The sequence below is a fragment of the Scyliorhinus canicula genome, chromosome 9, assembly GCF_902713615.1.
Source record: "Scyliorhinus canicula chromosome 9, sScyCan1.1, whole genome shotgun sequence".
Classification (NCBI taxonomy): domain Eukaryota; kingdom Metazoa; phylum Chordata; class Chondrichthyes; order Carcharhiniformes; family Scyliorhinidae; genus Scyliorhinus; species Scyliorhinus canicula.
In genome coordinates this window covers 181,736,323-181,757,946 of record NC_052154.1, presented here as the reverse complement: position 1 = coordinate 181,757,946, position 21,624 = coordinate 181,736,323, and the positions used below count along the sequence as shown (strand labels likewise).

General features: G+C 44.0%; 1 protein-coding gene across 1 annotated transcript in view; it reads right to left on the bottom strand.

The window, feature by feature from the left end:
* Nucleotides 1-1,544: 1,544 nt before the first annotated feature.
* The window catches only part of LOC119970958 (very-long-chain 3-oxoacyl-CoA reductase-A-like), a 162,773-nt gene continuing 142,693 nt past the window's right edge, over nt 1,545-21,624 (bottom strand). The window contains exons 9-12 of the mRNA XM_038806069.1: nt 21,027-21,108; nt 11,606-11,671; nt 5,154-5,303; nt 1,545-1,701 (exon numbers count right to left, since the gene is read on the bottom strand). Coding sequence (XP_038661997.1) covers nt 1,588-1,701; nt 5,154-5,303; nt 11,606-11,671; nt 21,027-21,108 — 412 coding nt within the window. The 3' untranslated portion in view covers nt 1,545-1,587. The remainder of the gene's footprint in view (nt 1,702-5,153; nt 5,304-11,605; nt 11,672-21,026; nt 21,109-21,624) is intronic.

Sequence of the window (21,624 nt, the reverse complement as noted above, 5' to 3'; positions counted from 1 at the left end):
TCTTACAATGAAAAAAACATGATAATGGGGTAAAATTATTTCTGCTTTGGTACGCAGCACATGTTGCCAGTATATAATGTGCAACCCCGACCCATTAAAAATGAATGGCTGGGAACTCATAGGCAGCTTGTGCACAAAACATTGTGATTTGTGCTTCCCCCATCATGTACAAAAGTTGAGCATTTAACTCCCAAATTTATAAATAGAGGAAGCAGTACATTTGGGGTTAACTACATTTTTTGAGCAAAAAAGTGAAGCAAAACATACAGTATAAATGGATCCATGGTCTTTTATACAAGCAGCAAAACTGATACTGCAGCCATTAGCGCCTGAAAAACGTTTGCCTAAGTATTTTGCTTTTATTTCAAAGCGTCTACTTCATTTTGTTTAAATGTATATTCAGTGTGATGTTTTGTCCATTGCGAAAGTACAACAGGTTTTTTACAATAATGGCAAAATACAAAATATTATGAACTCCAAATGTTTTGCATAACATATTGCAAACATTGCCGGCTTAAATGATCTTCTGCACATTCTAGGTGTCGAAAAACAGGACGAAAACTTTGCCTTGGGATTATCGCACATCAATGCTATTCTGTAAAACCGAACTTGTCAGATCAAGTCTAGGTTTATGGTGATCTCCTAACTACACTTGCAAAAATACGTTCGATGTTTTGAACGACCCATCTTTATCGACTTGAATCTGCCATGGCTATAATTTTCTGGAAGTCAATTGAGTTGTGTCCGTCTGATCTGCAAGGAGCAGGGGCTGGTTTAGCACAGGGCTAAATAGCTGACTTTTAAAGCAGACCAAGGCAGGCCAGCAGCACGGTTCAATTTCCATACCAGCCTCCCCGAACAGGCGCCGGAATGTGGCGACTAGGGGCTTTTCACAGTAACTTCATTTGAAGCCTACTTGTGACAATAAGCGATTTTCATTTCATTTCAAAGGTAGCCATTGACATTTGCTCTCAATTTCATTTTAGGAAAGGGAATTTAGAAGCTAAAGCCCTATTCTCATATCCGCATTATTTTACTTCCTTCAGTACTCAAATGTCGTCCAAAACAAATCAATCATTTGTCTAGCTGAGCATTTCTTGGGGAATTTTAAACAGATGCCTTTCTAAGCATCTGATTTCTAAACCGTGAAGATGAAGCAGAAAAATAAAAGTCAAAGCCTTCAAAACATAGTTTTGAATCATAATTTCGCGTCAGCAGCAAAGTTAACGTTGCAAGTATGCTGCAGGTCTAGATAAAATCAGCACCAACTTTGCCAGCTCTAACCCAGAACTCTGCTTATCAGTATAATGTTAGTGAGCCAAAGGCACTCTTACTGGAGCTTTACCAAAAGTAAGAATATTAACACACCAGTGAATCCCAGAGGCAATTAGTTTTATTATTAACATGGCAGCCAATGCAAAACAAAATTTATCATCGATCTCTCAACCTGGTCCCTATTAGAACAAAGAAAATGTGAGTGAATCTTAGTTTATGACCACCAAAAATGTTAAGAATGGTCTCGCTTTACATGATAAAGAATCACATTTTCCCTCGAGCTTGTTTTGTTGATCAGCGGGCATGTCCAGGTCAATCCCCTTTATCCTTCAGCCTCTTAAAGTAGCGAGCACGCAAACCCTGGTTCATCTTCATGGACTGCTTAATGACCACAGAGATTGGCATTAGAGATGTTGTAATCCAACCCTAAAAGGATATTTATTAGATTATTAACATGCATTTTAATTACTGATATATATTTTTTTAAATCACAAAGCTTTTCCAAATAAAAGTTAAAAATCTGAACCATCAAGTTGGGGTTTCCAAGCTGCTGGGAAAGAGTCACACGGGCCTGAAATGTTAACTCGGTTTCTTTCTCCATGGATGCTGCCAGATCTGCTGAGCATTTCCAGCACATAGATTTAATTTCAGATTTCCAGCGATCTGCAGTATTTTGCTTTTATTTCAAAACGTCTACTGGATTTTGTTTAAATGTATATTCAGAGGGCAGCACGGTGGCCTAGTGGTTAGCACAACCGCCTCACGGCGCTGAGGTCCCAGGTTCGATCCCGGCTCTGGGTCACTGTCTGTGTGGAGTTTGCACATTCTCCCCGTGTCTGCGTGGGTTTCGCCCCCACAACCCAAAAATGTGCAGAGTAGGTGGATTGGCCACGCTAAATTGCCCCTTAATTGGAAAAAATAATTGGCTAATCTAAATTTTAAAAAAAAAATGTATATTCAGTGTTATGTTTTGTCCATTGCGAAAGTACAACAGGTTTTTTTTACAATAATGGCAAAATACAAAATATTATGAACTCCAAATGATAATAAATAGACTATGGCATATATTTATATACACATGAGGTGCACAGATATTGATGTTGGAATTAAACTTAAAAGCAGAGTTCCTACCGAAAAATGAGGTGCCAACCTGGTGAAGCTTGGCAGGACTACTTGCAAACAGCAGAAGCAGCTAAAGACAGAGCTAAACAATGTTATAAACAATGGATCAGATCTACCCTCTGCTTCAGTTGTGAATAGTGGTGGATAATTGAACAACTCACTGGAGGCGGAGGCTCCACAAATGTCCCCATCCTCAATGATGGGGGAGCCCAGATCACCAGTGCAAAATATACGGCTGAAACATTTGCAACAATCTTCGGCCATAAGTGCCGAGTGGACGATCCATTTTAGCCTCCTCCGGAGGTCTCCTCCAGCATCACAGATGTCAGCCAATTTGATTCACTGGATACTGCAAAGGCTTTGGCCCTGACAATATCCCGGCAATAGTACTGAAGATTTGGACTCCAGAACTTGCCGCACCCCTGGCCAAGATTGTCCAGTACAGCTACAACACTGGCATCTAGCCAATATGACAACATGACCTGCATACAAAAAACAGGATAAATTCACCACGGCCAACTGACACCCTCAATGGTTTGTGGAAGGGGTCATCAACAGTGCCATCTAGTAGCACTTGTTTAGTAATAACCTGCTCACTGACTCAGTTTGGGTTCCACCAGGGTCACAAAGCTCCTGACCTCATTATAGCCTTGGCTCAAACATGGATAAAAGGGCTGAACTCCAGAGGTGAGAGTGACTGCTCTTGACATTAAGGCAGCGTTTTACAGAGTACAGCATCAAGGAGTCCTCGTAAAACTAGAGTCAATGGGAATCAGGGGGAAAACTCTACACTGGTTGGAGCGATACCCGGCACGAAAAAAGGTGGTTGTAGTTGTTGGAGGTCAATCATCCCAGTTCCAGGAATCACTGCAGGAGTTCCTCAGAGTGGTGCCCGAGCCCCAAACACCTTCAGCTACTTTGTCAATGACCTTCCTTCCATCATAAGGTCAGAAGTGGGGTTGTTCGCTGATGACTGCACAATGTTTAGCACCATTGAGATACTGAAGCAGTCCCTGTCCAAATGCAGCAAGATCCGTACAATAGCCAGGCTTGGGTTGACAATTGGAAAGTAACATTCACGCCATACAAATGCTAGGCGATGACCATTTCTAACAAGAGAGAGTCTAACCCTGGATATTCAATAGCATTACTATCACAATCTCCCTCTATCAACATCCTGGGGATTACCATTGACCAGAAATTGAACTGGACTACCATATAAATAGTGTTGCTACAACAGCAGACCAGGGGCTAGGAATCCTGCCTCGAGTGACTCCCCAAAGCTAATCCACCATCCACAAGGCCCAAGTCAGGAGTCTGATGGAATATTCTCCCCTTGTCTGGATGAGTGCAGCTCCAACAGCAATCAAGAAGCTCGACACCATTCAGGACAAAGTAGCCTGCTTGATGGCACATCCTTCATCTCCAATGCACAGTAGCAGCAGTGTGTACCATCTACAAGATGCACTGCAGGGACTCAGCAAGAATCCTCAGACAGCACCATTCAAACTCACATCTGCTACTATCTAGACGTGGGCAGAACATACATGGGAACACAGTCGCCTGACAATTTCCCTCCATCCATCTCGGCATTCTAACCTGGAAATATATTGCCATCCCTTCATTGCCACTGGTCAAAATTCTGGAACTCCCTCTCCACTACCACCACTCAGGAATAATTAGGCAATAAGAGCATAAGAACTAGGGGCAGGAGTAGTCCATCTGCTCCTTCCAACCTGCTCCGCCATTCAATGAGATCATGGCTGATCTTTTGTGGACTCAGCTCCACTTTTCCACCTGAACACCATAACCCTTAATCCCTTTATTCTTCAAAAAACTATCTTTGTCTTGAAAACATTTAATGAAGGAGCCACAACTGCTTCACTGGGCAGGGAATTCCATAGATTCACAACCCCTTGGGTGAAGAAGTTCCTCCTAAGCTCAGCCCTAAATCTGCTTCCCCTTATTTAGAGGCGATGCCTCAAAGTGCTAGCCTAACCAGGGCCACCATATTCCATCAATTAATTTTTTTTTAAAGAGTGGCACACAGGACAGTAGGAAAATTATAATACAAGGAGGCAGAGTCAACATGGTTTTGTGAAAAGGAAATAGCGTATGACAAATTTATTAGGTGTAACAAGCAGGGTGGAAAAAGGGGTATCTGTAGATATAGCATATTTGGATTTCCAAAAGTCTTTCAAGGTGCCGCATAAGGTTACTGCGCAATACAAGAGCTCAGGATTTCTGGGATGAGATATTTGCATGGTGCAACCATGCAAAAGAGGGCTTCTGATGGTGGTCCCCTCCCTTCCCGCCCGAGATTGAACTGAGCAAATTAGTTTCATTCTCGCCTCCTCTCTCCCCCCCTCCCTCTCCCCAAGCCCCCCGCTTAAGGCCCAGTGACCTCTGAACTTCCCCAGCTTATCTCCCGACACCCAGATCACCCACCCTCGCATCCCCCGACACCCAGATGTTCTCTAACCTCCTTGTCCTGGGATGCCTGCCCCTTACCTGTCCTCTGGCTCCTTTCCAGCCACTGCAGCCCGACCAATCTGATTGGCTGGCTGCTCTCCAAGGCGGGACCTCCTCCCGAGTGAGGCACTAACGTCCGCCTTACGCCAATAAAAGTCCACCAGAGCATAACGTGCTACAGGGGCTGCTGGAGGGGGCGGCTCTTTGGATGGCAGGGCCGAAATCCGCCAGAGGGATTTTAATAGACTGGTAAATAACGGAGGAGAGGAAACTTCCATTCTTACCATTACAGCATGTGGCAGATAGCCATTGGTTTGCATCTGAAGACCAACTGTATTTAAAGCCGCTTTCACATAGGTCTCTGGACTTGGTTTGTCCAGCGTTGGCTTTCGGATCTTAGACATTTTCGTAGCCACAAAGAATGGCATCACACTCTGCAAGAGCAAACACAAATAATACAACACAGTGACATTACTACTGAGAAACAAATCACCCGCTGTGCAAAGAACACAACTGTCTCACATGTTTGTCTTCTGTTGCTATTTTACGACTTGATTTTAAATTGTGCACCATCCCAAATCCAAAAGGTAGCAACTTTTTATGGCCTCACAACAGCAGCAAGTTTTTTCAAATTCCGATGAAGCCAGGACAGGAAAGATATTTGCAATTTGATATTTCAACTGTGCATCAAATCAGAATGTGGGCGGCACGGTAGCACAGTGGTTAGTGCCCGGGCCCCAGGTTCGGTTCCCAGCTTGGGTCACCGTCTGCGTGGGTTTCCTCCAGGTGCTCCGGTTTCCTCCCACAAGTCCCGAAAGACGTACTGTTAGGTGAATTGGACATTCTGAATAATAATAATCGCTTATTGTCACTAGTTGGCTTCAAATGAAGTTACTGTGAAAAGCCCCTAGTCGCCACATTCCGGCGCCTGTTCGGGGAGGCCGGTGCGGGAATTGAACCTGCGCTGCTGGTCTTGTTCTGCATTATAAGCCAGCTGTTTAGCCCACTGTACTAAACCACCCATAATGTAAGCCTACTTGTGATAATAAAGATTATTATTATTGTATTATAAATTGGCTCAATTTTATGTTGCAGTTTGAGGCACGTCAATTCGAGGACTGGTCTGCTTCAAAACCATTCAGTTTAAGAACTGTATCGCACTACTAATTTAACATAAAAGACCACGTGGAAAAAGTTGTCAGGAAAGGGAGATTTAAATATTGACCACTAGATGGCACAAACACCACAGACTGAAAACAGTCTGGCCCTTCATAAATTATAAACAAACAAGCTCATATCTTAATAATAAAAACAGAAATAAAATGTGGCATAAACTCTGCAGGTCTGGCAGCATCATCGGAGAGAGGAACAGAGTTAACGTTTCGAGTTGGTGGGTCTCTTCTTCAGAGCTGAAGAGAGGGAGCAATGTGATGGATTTTATACTGCTAGAGAGAGGGTGATAGGTGTGAGCTAGCAGAGATTGAGCAAAGATGTTCAGGGCTGTTGCTATATTTATCTGGTTATAAATATGGCAGTCAATATGGTCACCTTCCTTAATCCCAATTATGTTTGCTCTAGAGTCGCCAGGTATCTCTCGATACCGCCACAAGGTTCAAACCCGAATACTAATCAAAGAACCAATACACCAGTTAGTTAGTTCAAAGTCAATACTATTTATTTACACACACAGTAATATCTACTCATGCACAAAATACTACAAACTAAACTATCTCTAACGCTAACGCCTATACTTAACTTCGGGTGCCCACTCAGTCAGAGGAACAATGGCCATTGTTCGGATCTGAGGCTGTTGGGTTCGAAGGGGTAACAGGAGAACAGCTAAGGTCGTCCATCTAATGGTGAGCATTGACCTTGGACTTACTGCTTCTGGTGCAGCTGGTGGACGGGTCTCTCCACTTCGAGAGCCGAGTCCAAGAGAGCGATTCTCTCTCGGGGGCTTCTTCTTATACCCGAAGGGGCTTCGCCCGCTTTTGGGCAGGCCTTGAACTTGGCCCGATTAATTGGGCCGTATCTTGATCACTCGTATTGATCTTGACCAATAAAGGGGTGGGTGCCCTGATGGCTGGGCGTGTCTTTGGTGGGCGTTAGCCTTGCTTTGTTTGTGTCTTTCTGGCGCCGGGATGTCTGCTACAATATCGGTTACTTGAATGTCATTCCTCTGTTCCCGGAAATGGGCCATCAATATGCTAATTGCCTTACAGTTTCAGTCTCGCCTAGGAGTTGCCTTCTCAATATGCATCCAGGCTCTGTGCCTGCTTGCTTTCCTAACATTTCCCTAGAGTCATTGCGATCATCCATTTTGTATTCTGGAAGTGGCCATCCCAGATGGCGACAGGGTGCAAGGCAAAGAATTGTTATTGGCAGGATTAAGGACTATAGAAGATGCCGATAGTCTCATAAAGGTAAGATAGCAATATTTGTTAATGGGAGAACAAAGATCAGCGCTCAGTGAGAAGGAAACTAAAGAACAAGTGACAGATGGCCCTGGGGGACAATGGCTCTACATAGGCTGGACCATAGGCTGCCTGGTGCATGATCATAAAAGGGTAGAATGCAGGCACAGCAAGTATTTAGGAAAGCTAATGGAATGTTATTTATTGTGAGGGGAATTGAATACAAAAGTAGGGAGGTTCTACTTCAGTTGCACAGGGCACTAGTGAGACCACATTTGGAGTAGAATGTACAGTATTGGTTACGCTATTGAATGAAAGATGTAAATGTGTTAGAAGCAGTTCGGAGAAGGTTTACCAGATTAACAGGGTGGCATGGCAGCACAGGAGTTAGCGCTGTTGCTTCACAACGCCAGGGTCCCAGTTTTGATTTCCAGTTTGGGTCACTGTCTGTATGGAGTCTGCACGTTCACCCCGTGTCTGCGTGGGTTTCCTCCGGGTGCTCCGGTTTCCTCCCACAAGTCCTGAAAGACGTGCTGTTAGGTAATTTGGACATTCTGGAGTTTAGGAGAGTAAGAGTACGGCAACTTGATTGATCCCGATGGTATTAACCGGGTGGACGTGGAGAGGATGTTTCCTTTTTTGGGAGAATCTAGAACGAGACCTAGGGGCTACTGTTTTAAAAATTTAAATTGGAGGGGAGGTGAAAAGTTCTCTCTCAAAGGGTCGTGAGTCTTTAGAACTCTCTTCCTGGAAAGGTTCTGGAAGCAGAATCTGTGAATATTTTTATGGCCGAGGTGGAGAGATTCTTGGTAAGTGAGGGGGGGATCAGTGGTAGGTGGGATGCAGATTTAAGGTTACAATCAGATCAGTCATGATCTTATTGAATGGCAGAGCAGGCTGGAGGGTCTGAATGGATACTTCTGCTCTTTGTACGGCCACATCGGGGTGTCAGGTCCCTTTACTTGAATGGCATTGGTGAACCGGTCGGGCTTTTATGATAATCTAGCAAGTTCCTTGATTGTTACAGTTCCTTAATGCAAATTGTCAGATTACAATCAGGTGAAGATTAATAACCGTAATTTAACTTGCACCTGCTCAGATATGCAAAAGATCAAAAGACACTTCATAAAGCTACAACTGCTGGAAATCCAAATTTTGCAGCTTGCCATGGTGGGTTCCCAAATCATGACATCTCGAATAGAATCCCTACAGTGCAGCAGGAAGCCATTCGGCCCATCGAGTCTGCACCCACCTTCTGAAAGAGCACCCCACCTGGGCCCAATCTCCCGCAACCCCACCCAACCCTTGGACGCCTAGGGGCAATTTAGCACGGCCAATCCACCTAACCTGCACATCTGTGGACTGTTGAAGGAAACCAGAGCATCCGGAGGAAACCCATCCAGACAGGGGAGGGGGAAGAATTGAACACGGGTCCCTGGCTGCTGTGAGGCAGCAGTGCTAACCACTGGTAGCTGGCCCACTGTCACTATTATTCCTTGAGATTTCAAATTAATCAGTATATACAATGAGAGGATGTCTGAGAGAGTGTGGACAAGGGAGAAGAGAACAAAAGGGGTGGATTGTCAGTTTCTAGAGCAGGCAGACACTGTTTACGCTGACTAACTTGCTTTGAGTGCATAAAGGTGGTTGGACAAAACCTGCCATATAAACTTTACATTATGGACACTGGTCCAGATATAGTTTTATGAAGAGTTAATGAGTGCTGCATCGTGTCTTTTGATACCTTTACATATCTGAGCAGGTGCAAGTTAATATACTGCGATTAATCTTCACTTTAAATATGCCGGATTTGTTATTTGTCACCTAAATCTCACAACCTCACTAATTAGTGTGCTAATTCTTGCACTCTCTCAAGTGGGCAGAGAATAGACAAGGGCGATGTCAATTCAAAAAATTACTACTATAATAAGAATTTTTTAAATGGCATTCCAATTGGTCAAATACCATAGTTTATTAAAGAAATATTTTGTGCTCAATGTAGGAACAGAAGTACTAAGGAACAGAATGGTTTCTATTTTGGGTATCCAGTGTCAGCATCAAGCACTGAGGTCAAGTAGCACAGTAAGGTCTTGAATAAATTCTCTGTAATCTGCCACCACAATGATGTGGTTCCGCTACAACTTCTAAAGCATTCCAAAATGCACCACTGTGATATTTTTCCATTTTTCATACATATCGCCTATCCAGCCTCTCCAAATGAGGTTAAATACTAGCCGATTTTTAAACTTGGGAAACTATTTGTTAGCTGACTAAAACACGTGACTGGGTTTTAAACAGTAAGTCTGTTACAGGTACAAGTACTGTTACAGGGCAGCACGGTAGAATGGTGGTTAGCATAAATGCTTCACAGCTCCAGGGTCCCAGGTTCGATTCCCGGCTGGGTCACTGTCTGTGCGGAGTCTGCACGTCCTCCCCGTGTGTGCGTGGGTTTCCTCCGGGTGCTCCGGTTTCCTCCCACAGTCCAAAGATGTGCGGGTTAGGTGGATTGGCCATGCTAAATTGCCCTTAGTGTCCCAAAAAGTAAGGTTAAGGGGGGGGGGGTTGTTGGGTTACGGGTATAGGGTGGATACGTGGGTTTGAGTAGGGTGATCAATGCTCGGCACAACATCGAGTGCCGAAGGGTCTGTTCTGTGCTGTACTGTTCTATGTACTCTATGTAGGTAACAGTGGAATAACCACATTACTAACTGGATGACTGGCAGGAGTCCAGTAAGTCCCAGATAATGTCGAAGATGTTTTACCAGCTGGTTAACTTTGACTAATTTCAAGGAATTTTATTCCTTTCCGCGCTGCCAACAGTAAAATACTGTATACAACCATAAGAATGCATATTAATGACTTTGAGGAAGGAAGCAAATGCAATGTAGCCAAATCTGCAGACGACACAAAGATTGGTGGAAAGGCAAGTTGCAAGAGGGATACAGACAGTTACCAAAGAGATATTGATAGGTTAAGCAAATGGGCTAAAAAGCTGGCAAGTGGAGTATAATGTGGGAAACGGTGAAGCTGTTCATTTTGGAAAGTAGAACAAAAGAACAGAGTATTCTTTCAATGGAGAAAAACTGCAGAAAGCGGCAACACAAAGGAAGTTGGGGGTTCTTGTGCGCGGAACACAGAAAGCTAGCACGCGGATGCAGCAGGTAATCAGGAAAGCTAATGGAACATTGGCCTTTATTTCGATTGATTTGGAGTATCAGAGTCGGGAAGCTTGCTGCAACTGTACAAGATACTGGTGAGGCCACATCTGGAGCACTGAGAGCAGTTTTGGTCCCCTTATTGAAGGCAAGATATTATTTTATTGGAAACAGTTCAGAGAAGGTTCACTGGGATGATCCCCGGTATGGAGGGATTGTCTTCTGAGCAAAGGTTACACAGGTTGGGACTCTGCTCATTTAAACATACAGGATTCTTAAGGGGATTGACAGGGTAAATGCTGAGAGGATGTTTCCCCTCACGCGACAGTCTCGGACCAGAGGGCATAGTCTCAGAATAAAGGGATGCCAATTTAAGGCTGAAATGAAGAGGAATTTCTTCTGAGGGTTCAGTGTCTTTGGAACTCTTTGCCACAGAGAACTGTGGGGGCAGAGTCTTTGTGTATATATTTAAGGCCGAGATAGATAGGGAAAGGAATCAAGGGTTACGGGGAAAGGACAGGAAAGTGGACATGAGGAATGTCGGATCAGCCTGAATGGCAGAGCAGGCTCAAGGGGCTAAACAGCCTATTCCTGTTCCTATTCCTTGCGGTCTTAAGATTGTGAACGGCAATTTAAAATCAATATGCAACAAGTGCGTTCCTTCATTGCGTGGCTTCAGCAATAGTAGCCGGGTTTTCTAAAATACTTGGATGTTGCCTGCAAGATTTCTTATGCAGCTATGAATTGGATGCTGTGTGCTATACTGTAGCAAGAACCATTCATCAACCAGACTTCTGCTCTTTCAATGAAGTATTTGATTTGCAAGTTTTGCCACAAATGCAGATTGAGATCGAGCATAATTTCACTATTTAATCAGGGGAAGTGCTGAAGTATTCAGGAAAATTTACTTAACCGTAAGCACACCGATGCTTGTGAAAGAAAATAACGCATTTGCAGTTTACAAATCCTTTTCTAATTTTTTTTTTTTTTAATTGATCAGCACGGTCTCTTTTCCTCACCAACATTCATCATTATCCTTCTGCTTTCACCCTCCAGCTTGCGTCACACTGCTAGCTATGCGAATATGATTTACTGTAGTTACCATGACAGCAACAGTTCCTATAGCAACCATATAGCAACAAGGATACTTCTCCAAGCTCTACTTACCTGGACAATGATTCCCTTGCTCTGGTACTCAACATGCAGTGCTTGCGAAAAGAAATCCACAAAAGCCTGTTGGAAACAAAACAGAAATTAAGTTTGGAGAGTGAATAAAGAGAGGTTATACCATAAGCATTCAATAGGGTGAATTTTTGGTGGTTTTAATCCTGATGCGGCAGAGGGTCTTGAGGCACACTAGTCAGTGGCATCACTGCACCTGATCCAGAAGTTCCAGGATTGAGTCCCGCCCCAAGACAAGATGGCCAGGGAAGTGCATTTATAATGTGGCCAAACAGGTTGAGTATCAACCTGCAAATCCCATCAACGCACGCCAATAGCAGGGGGGTAAGGGCAGGAGAGATTGCTGGGTCAGCCATGTGATGAAAAGACATTGGAGCGTCTTCCATTACTATCCATAGCTCCAGACTGTAATACGTATGTCAAAGTGTATGCTGACACAGCAACTCGGATTCAGAGCCAACTATAACGCCAATATCAATGCTGATGCAGAACCTCGCCCGCCAGGAGCTCAAAATAGGAATTCAGGCAGAGAGCCGGTGGGTCCTGCATGGCTTTCTGTCCTGGATGGAATTAAGTGCGGGGCTCATGAATCCGTGCACCTAAATTGCCAGAATGTGATCCTGATGTGAAATACCCAGTGTCAGAACACTGAATTCACAAAATCTACCTTTGAGCTTCAGAATAATAGCCAAGTCTTACTGTTCATGCCCAAGACAAATTAAAACTTGTAATTTCACGGTGTTTACTACCGGATTTTCATTGGTCTTAGTTTCAACAAGGGCTCAGCAAACATAGATGTATTTTTCGCGACAGGAGTAGGGGAGGAACAGTAGTTGCCCAATGCACTAGAGGGTTTGCTTTACACACAACAGGATTTGGCAGTGGAAGCAGTCATGAAAGTAAGTTTAATAAAGCAGGTAATTTTGAGGGCGGGCACTAGAAAGGAAATAAACACAAACTCCAGTCAATTTTACAAGTTGGTTTAATTCTCTTAACTGGGTTCAAATCCCAGATTATAGAACAGAAATCTAGCACAGAAACCTTCACTGCTCCAAGGAAAACAGCCTCCACCTTTCCCAATCCTTCCTCATACTCAGACCCTCCAGCCCAGGCAGAATCCTGGTAAATCTCATCTCCAGTGCAATCACATCCTTCCTACAACATGGTGACCAGAAGTGCATGCAGTTCTCCACCGGTGGCACAACTCACATTTTATGTAGTTTTTGCATGACCACCCTACTTTTGAATTCTATGCCTCGGTTAATAGAGGCAAGTATCCCATATGCCTTCTTAACCACCTTATCCACCGTCACCTTCGGGGATCTGTGGATATGCACTCCGAGACCCCTCTCACCTTCAGTACTTTCCAGGGTCCGATCAGTCAATGTGTAATCCATGCCTTGTTAGCCCTCCCCAAGTGCATTACCTCACACTTTTCTGGGTTGAATTCCATTTGCCACTGCTCTGCCCACCTGACCAATCCATTGATATCCTCCTGCAGTCTGCGGCTGTCCCCCTCACTGTTTACGGTCCTACCAATGTTCATATCATCCATGAACTTCTTGGATCATGCCCCCTTTAAGTCCAAATCATTAATATACAGCACAAACAGCAAGGGCACCGAGCCATGTGGAACCCCACTGGAAGTAGACTTCCAGTTATGGAAATATTCCCCTACCGTCACCCTCTTCCGACCTTTCAACAATGGATCCAATGTGCCACTTGTGCCACTGCGGGATCCTGATTTCACCAACGAGAGTGGACTGGTTACATGGCAAACTGATTGGCACCTGGCGTGGTTCCCAATTTTCATCTCTCCTGTGATCTAACGTCGTGTTCTTGCTTAAGCGCGATGCGCCCGTAAAATCACACCCTCTGTTTGTATTTCAGAACTCCAGTGTTCACGGTATTTTGCTTTCATTACAAATTACAGAATTGGTTTTGACAGGATTAAGCCAAACACTAATTTCCTTAAAGCTGGTTCCCTTGCTGATTATGTTAGGGGATGTCTGTTATGAAATAAAAGGTGATTGATTCTGCATTCAAGACAGCACTCCAAATTCAACAAGTCAGAGGCAGAAGAATTAGAAAAACAAAAGAAAACAATTAAAAATCATCTATCACTGACATTCCTTTTGTAATTGAACAACATATTATTAATTACATTGTTCAGGTTTAATGGCCACATTGTTAAACAGGTGATGGGTATTGAAACATCTATAAATGGGGAAAGCTGGGACACTGGTGTGCGAAGTAGTGTTGACTGCAAACTGAGTCAGTAAACACCCTCCAACAAAGAAAGCCAGTGTCTTAGTTTTAACTTCACTAACCGACATGGATCTAGTTAATTAGGAAATGCCGTCATTTTTAAAATATACCATTGAAGTATCCACGGAATAACACCAAAAGGTATATATGCATAAACTGTCCAAAGCTTATGGCTTATTTTCCCTTTCCTGCACTGTTAAATCCTTGGGGATTCAGAGTGGCATACTGCCTATGCTTTGAAACATTTTCCAATTAAATACAGTATATCTTTTTTTGAAAGCCCCAAGTGTCCATTTCCAAATTCTCTACAACTGAGACTGCCTTATTCCACCTTTGTAATGTTACCCGTCTCCATCCATCTGAAATACTCACCAATGCTTTTGTTACCCCCTAACTTGAATATTCCAATATCCTACTGCCTGGCCATCATATTCCACCCTCCATAAACTTGAGCTCATCCAAGTCTCTGCTGCTTCCCTCGCGTTCTGTTCACCCACTGCTCCTTTCCTCACTGACATACAGTTGGTTCCAGACTAGCAATGCCTCCAATTTAAAATCCCCATTGTTGCACTCAAATCCTTCTATGGTTTCACCCCTCCTATTTTTGTAACCTCCTACCACCCAACGAGAACTATACATCCCTTTATTTCTGGCCTATTGTACATCCCAGATTTCCTTTCCCCTTACTCCTGGAAACCATGAAGTCAGCTATCAAGGCTCTGAAATTTCCTCCTTAAGATTCTCGGCCGCCTTCCATATGCTCTTGAAAGACCACCTCTTTTGACCAAGATCTCAGTTACCTGTCCTAATTTTGCCATGTGGCTCAGTGTCAGATTTCATCCAAAAGCACGAATATAAAGTTCCTTTGAACGATGTACTATATTAATTTTTTATAAATATAACTGATTCTGGCAGTACAATACTCTGTTAATGTATGCTATGAAAATGCAGTCCAACCATTGGTCAGTTTATGCATTTAAGACAAAATTTAAGTTTTCTCAAGTTCTGAAGAAGTCATATTGGACTCAAAACGCTGTTTCTCTCTCCGTAGGTGCAACCTGACCGTAGTTTTTCCAGCATTTTCTGTTTTTCTTCAAATTGTCTCAAATTGAAAGGGTTTTACCGGGAGCGATAGAAAAGGATTCTGAGAATTATAACGCAGGAGCGCAATTAAAAATTCACAATTACCCCATTGACCGTCTTTGCATAGTCATTCTCTCTATACCCCTCGGAACGAATGTTTGTGTGTGAGATGTGCAACTGCATGTGCTGATAACATGAGACAGGTTTGATTGCTGATCTCCATTGAGTTAGCCGATCTCAAATGGGTGGGAATGGGAATAGGACAAACGACTTCAGCATCCTTGGACTCAAGAGGAGAAATAAAAACAGCTGGCACGCACTGTCCCGATTCAAAGTTTAATGATTTGAGGATGACATTGGAGAGTTGCTGCTAAATACGACACTTTACCCCAGAAATGCTAAAGATTGCTTAGTTCAGTATTTAAAGTTAGAGAAAGCCTATATATCTTTAATTTGGGGGACGTAGGCATAGGCAGGGTGCTCTTTCAGAGGGTCGGTGAAGACTCGATGGGCCGAATGGCCTCCTTCTGTCCTATAGGGATTGTATGATTCTACTTGGTTCTTTAAGTAGAATCATGGGGGGGGGGGGGGGGGGAAAGAAGAGATGATTTTTGTCCTAATCTTTTCTCTTTCTCAAGGCTATGGAATTTTGCATTTGCCTCTAATTTAAAAAATCCCCTTTTCTTGAAATACTACTCATCTTAAAGCTTCAACTGAAGTACCAAGTAGAATCACAGAATCTCTACAGGGCAGAAGGAAGCCATTCAGCCCATTGAGTCTACACTGGCCCTCTGAAAGAGCACCCTTCCTAAGCCAAAGCCCCCACCCTATCCCCATAAACCAGTAATCCCACCTAACCTTTTTCCAGTTGCTGCCGAGGGCTGCTTTTAATCTGCTTGAGGAAATATTTTACTACATACATTACAACCTGTAGTTGACCTCGTACGTTGGGATCAGTCAATGAAACAGGCATTCCCACTGTTTGCAATAACAGCTTCTAATGCGCTGAAATGGTTAGCAAGGCAGAGATGACTCATAATGCAATAAATGAAAGCCAATCACTGCAAAGTAAATTTAGAGGAAGCAACGTGCGATAATATTTTGGATATAGGAAAATGCCAATGTAGCACTCTGTCACACACAAACATAGAGAAATGACAGAGGAAAGATCAATCCGCCTCTCACAGTCGTGATGCAAGGAGCACCATGACTGGATATCCCTCCCACCCACCAGCAGACATGTAATGTTCGCAGAGGCATAATCCTATAAAGTCCTGGCAACTCCAGCAAAATAAAGAGTTTCATACATGAGACACCTGCGTCTGAATTACTCATGCTAAAAAAGATAATGCAATGTGAATTTTATGCTGGGAATACAAATTCAGTGAAGTGGTAAAGTTGTCTGAAGCAGGAGAGACAAAAGTCATCATGAAATTTAACTCACCAGACAAGGAAATGTTCCATTTTAACTTGTTTATGCGTAAATAACTTATTTCTAAAAAAAGAAGTCCCCCCCAATTAAAGGGCAATTTAGCATGGCCAATCTACCCACGCTGCGCATCTTTGGGTTGTGGGGGTGAGACCCACGCAGACCCGGGGAGAATGCACAAACTCCACACGGACAGTGACCTAGGGCTGGGATCGAACCCAGGTCCTCGGCGCCGTGAGGCAGTTGTGGTAACCACCGCGCCGCCCCTAATCAGAAATAACTAATACCGATATCCTAATCATTCACCTTTCCTGACCGGTAAGTAGAAATAAATGATATTGCTGAAAATACAGACTGATTACCGACGCCTCAGCCAATCAGAGTCGATTTGTTAACCAATTGGCACTCTTCTGTAGTGTAAATTATTGTGATCATTTGAAATTTGGCATCCTTGCATTTGTCCTGATGAGTGCAAGATGAAAAACTTTGGCAAGACCTGAGCAACTGTAACTAGAAGTTGTTGAGAATTAACACTTCTGGTAAGCTAGTACTTTTTTCTCATTCTCCCAAGAGTTTACCAAACAGGTGGTCACATGGCAATTTAGTTCCCCGCTAACACTTGCGATAACCAGCTATTATACCATCTCATGTTCAGCTGTCTTATCGCATCCTTGACTACGAAACCATACCGGGTGAACAGGCAATGACTGTTTAGTAATTCTATTCTGAAGGAGCTATGAGAAAAACACATGCATGTGTGCGGCAAGGATGGCTCCTTTGACTATCTTCCATGAGGCAGACGTCCCGGCCAGGAACTTTCTGTTTGGGATATGATACATCTCAATGCTTTATTGTTTGTATTCATAGCTGAACAAATATTACTGGATTTGCACTTAATCCACAATATCGTATTTGACAGTTAACAGTTATAACTCAGACAAGCCGTCAAAAATACCAAACTGTATCTGCTTTTTAGGCTGCAAAGTGTAGCATTGAGACTTAAAAGTGGAGGCAAGCCAAAATTCTCAAATTATAGTGTTATTTGGCAGAGCTTCAGCAAATGTATCTTGGTTCAAATAAAGTGAACTTGACTTATCATGAGCAAATATAAATTCGATAGAGCTAAAAAGCTTCGTCTTCTCCCGACATTCAGATGTAGCGACTGGGCCTCTGCCAACAAAATCATGTCACCGGCCATGTCACAGGGTTATGGCAAAATGTATAATTTTTCTAGACTCCCATCAACATTTGCTTCTGTAAATACCATAAAGACAAAGTGCACCAGTTAGCAGTGGGAAAACAATTTTTCATCAGGTCCAATTTTCGGTACCAGGTGAAAACATTTTACTCCCAGAGGTCCCAATGTACTTTACCTCTAACTACTTTCCCGTAATATGTTTGACGCTTTAACCCCATTACAAGACTATGAATACTTCCACCTCATCAAACAGATGTACTTGGTCACTTTTGCAATTCATGCCAAATTATAACCAGATCTAGGCGGCATGATTGCACACTGGTCAGCACTGCTGCTTCACAGCGCCAGGGACCCGGGTTCGATTCCGACCTCGGGTGACCGGGCAGAATCTGCACGTTCTCCCTGCGTCTGCACGAGTTTTCTCCGGGTGCTCCGGTTTCCTCCCACAGTCCAAAGATGTGCAGGTTAGGTACATTGGTCATGCTAAATTTCCCCTGGGGTGGGGCTTCAGGAATAGGGCAGGGGATTGGGCCTAGGCAGGGGGTCTTTCCAAGGGTCAGTGCAGACTCGATGGGCCAAATGGCTTCCTTCCGTGCTGTGGGGATTCTATGATCTGTAAAGTAACCCCCGCCAACAATAGGATTCAAACTACATAAACTAATTGCTTAATACAACATCACCAAAATGGGGGCACCAATTTGAATAATATAATTTAACGTCATGTAACAATGGTTTTGGACATTCAATGTATACGTTTGCATCCTTCTGTATTTAAATTCCGAAATTCAAATTCCGATCCTGCTTACAACCAACCAGCATGAAATACACAAGGAGTTCTTTTTTAAAAAAATATTTTTATTCTCCTCCTTTTTCACATTTTCTCCTGAATTTACACCCACCAACAATAAACAATAATCTGTAACAGATATGGCAATCCCCATAACAATAACAACGATCCCATCCTCCCACCAATCCCCAAACATCAGCCCACATGTTTACATAAACAAATGACAAAAAGGAATCAGGGATTACCTATAGTCACCCTTAATACACACAGCCCCCCTCCCCCCAACTCTCCAACCCTCCCACTCACTGAGCTAAATCGCTGGCTTTTAAAGCAGACCAAGCAGGCCAGCAGCACGGTTCGATTCCCGTACCAGCCTCCCCAGACAGGCGCCGGAATGTGGCGACTAGGGGCTTTTCACAGTAACTTCATTGAAGCCTACTCGTGACAATAAACGATTTTCATTTCATTTTCATTTCACCCATCCCCTCCCCCCCAACTAATGTTCGATGTTATCCAGTTCTTGAAAGTGCATAATGAATAATGCCCATGACTTGTAGAACCCCTCCATCCTTCCCCTCACTTCAAACTTAACCTTCTCAAGGCTCAAGTATTCCAACAGTCCCCCGCCACACCAGGGCACAGGGTGGAGAGGTAGCTCTCCATCCGATCAGGATCCACCTTCGGGCGCTCAACGAGGCAAAGGCTACGATATCTGCCTCCGTACCAGTTTCCAACCCTGGCTGGTCCGACACCCCAAATATGGCCTCCCGGGGACCCCGGTCCAGTTTCATGTGCACCACCATGGAAATGACCCTTAAAAACCTTCCAGTAATCCTCTAGCTCTGGACAGGACCAAAACATAGGAACGTGATTAGCACCCCCCCACCCCCCGGCAACGCTCACACACATCTTCTACTCCTTTAAAGAATCAGCTCATCCTCGCCCTCGTGAGGTGTGCTCTGTATACCACCTTCAGTTGTATCAGCCCCAACGTTGCACATGAGGTGGAGGCATTTACTCTCCGGAGCACCTCACACCAGACCCTCTCCTCTATAATCTCTCCCAACTCTTCCTCCCACTTTGCTTTGATCCCTTCCAGTGGTGCCTTATCCTCTTCCAAAATAGTTCCGTAATCCACTGACACTACCCCCTTCTCCTGTCCCCTTGTCATCAGCACCTCCTCCAGCAATGTGGAGGCCGGTTCCTCCGGGAAGCTCTGTATCTCCTTCCTGGCAAAATCTCGAACCTGCATGTATCTAAACATTTCTCCCTGCTCGAGCCCATACTTCACTTCCAGCTCCCTCAATCCTGCAAACCGACCCCGAAGAAACAAATCTTTTAGCGTCTTAATCCCCTTCTCCTCCCATTTCCGAAAACTTCCATCCTACTTCCCTGGCTCAAACCTGTGGTTCCCCCGAATCGGCATTTCCCTTGATCCTGCCCCCAACCCGAAATGTTGGCAAAACTGCCTCCAGATTTTCAATGAAGCTATTATTACCGGACTCCCTGAGTATTTCCCCGGAGCTATCGGGAGCGGCGCTGTTGCTAGTGCTTTCAGCCCCGACTCTCTGCACAAACTCTCCTCCATTCTGACCCACTGGGAATCAACCCCTCTGACCCAGCACCGCACCTTCTCCACATTCACCGCCCAGTAGTAGTACATCAGGTTCGGGAGACCCAAACCCCCTCCTGCCTTCCCCTCTGTAGCAGCACCTCTATCAGTCTGGCCACCTTCCCTCCCCATATGAACAAGGTAATCCTTCCCTCAATCTCCCTGAAAAAAGCATTTGGTGGAAAAATCGGTTGGCTTTGAAAAATATACAGAAATTGCATTAACACATTAATTTTAACCACCTGTACCCGACCCGCCAGTGACAGAGGGAGACCATCCCACCTTGCCAGATCGGCTTTCACTCTCCCCATCAAACTAGTGATGTTGTACCTGCGAAGCCTTCCCCACTCCCGGGCAACCTGCATCCCCCAGATACCTAAAGCGAGTCCCTGCCCTACGGAATGGCAGCCCCCCCCCCCCCCCCCCCCCCCCAGCCGAGACACCACAAAATACTCACTTGTCCAGGTTCAGCTTGTACCCCGAGAAAGATCCAAATACTTGCAGGAGCTCCAATATTCCTCCTATCAACGCACTCAGTTCCGACACATATATGCCGACAACTTGCTGCTGTAAGGACACACTATGCTCTATATCTATCCCCCCCACCACACCCACACCCACCCACACACACAAACTTCTTAATGCGATGGCCAACGGCTCAATCGCAAGTGCAAACAGCAGGGGGGACATAGGACATCCCTGCCTCGTCCCACGGTGGGGAGAAAAGTATCTCGAGCTGATGTTTGTGCGGGCTTTCGCCTTCGACTCCTTATATAATAGTTTTACCCAGTTCACCACCAGAAGCTCTTTAACTAGGTTTGCTGCTGAGATTTAAGAGCAAAATCCTGTTCATACTTTTTCATCTTATTGGACAAAGTAAAATTTTAACTATAGGGAGAGTGTAAAGAAACAAAACATAAAATACCATGAGAAGTTACAAATACAAGTTAACTTAGACCAGTCTTTCACATCATGTGAGCTAACTCAAAACTCAAGAAAGGAACATTGTAAGAATAAGCTAAGTCTCACCTTGGTGGCAGAGTAGAGAGTCAGTAAGGGTACAGGATACAATGCACTCGCAGATGACACATTCAGGATGATGCCTTTTGACCTTTTAAAATAAATACGCCATAAATAACCTTTGGAATTAAGGTGCAAGATTATTCTACTTAATATCTAAACTATAAATGTATCAGTCTGGATAATGGGAATTCTAGAAAGTCTAGCACCCAAGTTGCTAATACTGGAACTCTGAAAGAGTTCCTCTTAAATGATTTATCATTTAATGAGCATATTGTAAATATATAGTTTTACAGCTACCTTCATGTTGATGGCAAAGTTGTTTTCAATGTGTAGCAAAGGAAAGGTAGCTGTAATATGCTCAGTGCGCTGAAGCCATGAGGTGTGATTCTCGTCAATAAGCCATCTCACACCACTTTGAATTTGTGACGGGTGAACCTTAATTGCCTCCATACGACCTGACTTAAGAGCAAAGCTAATGAAAAAAAGGGCACCGCACTGCTAGACAAAATGAGGTGAACAGAGATATTTATCGAACTGTCTCTTGCACAAATGGACAACTTCATGGAGTAAAGGTTCACAAAATATTTCTCAGGTGAAATGAATG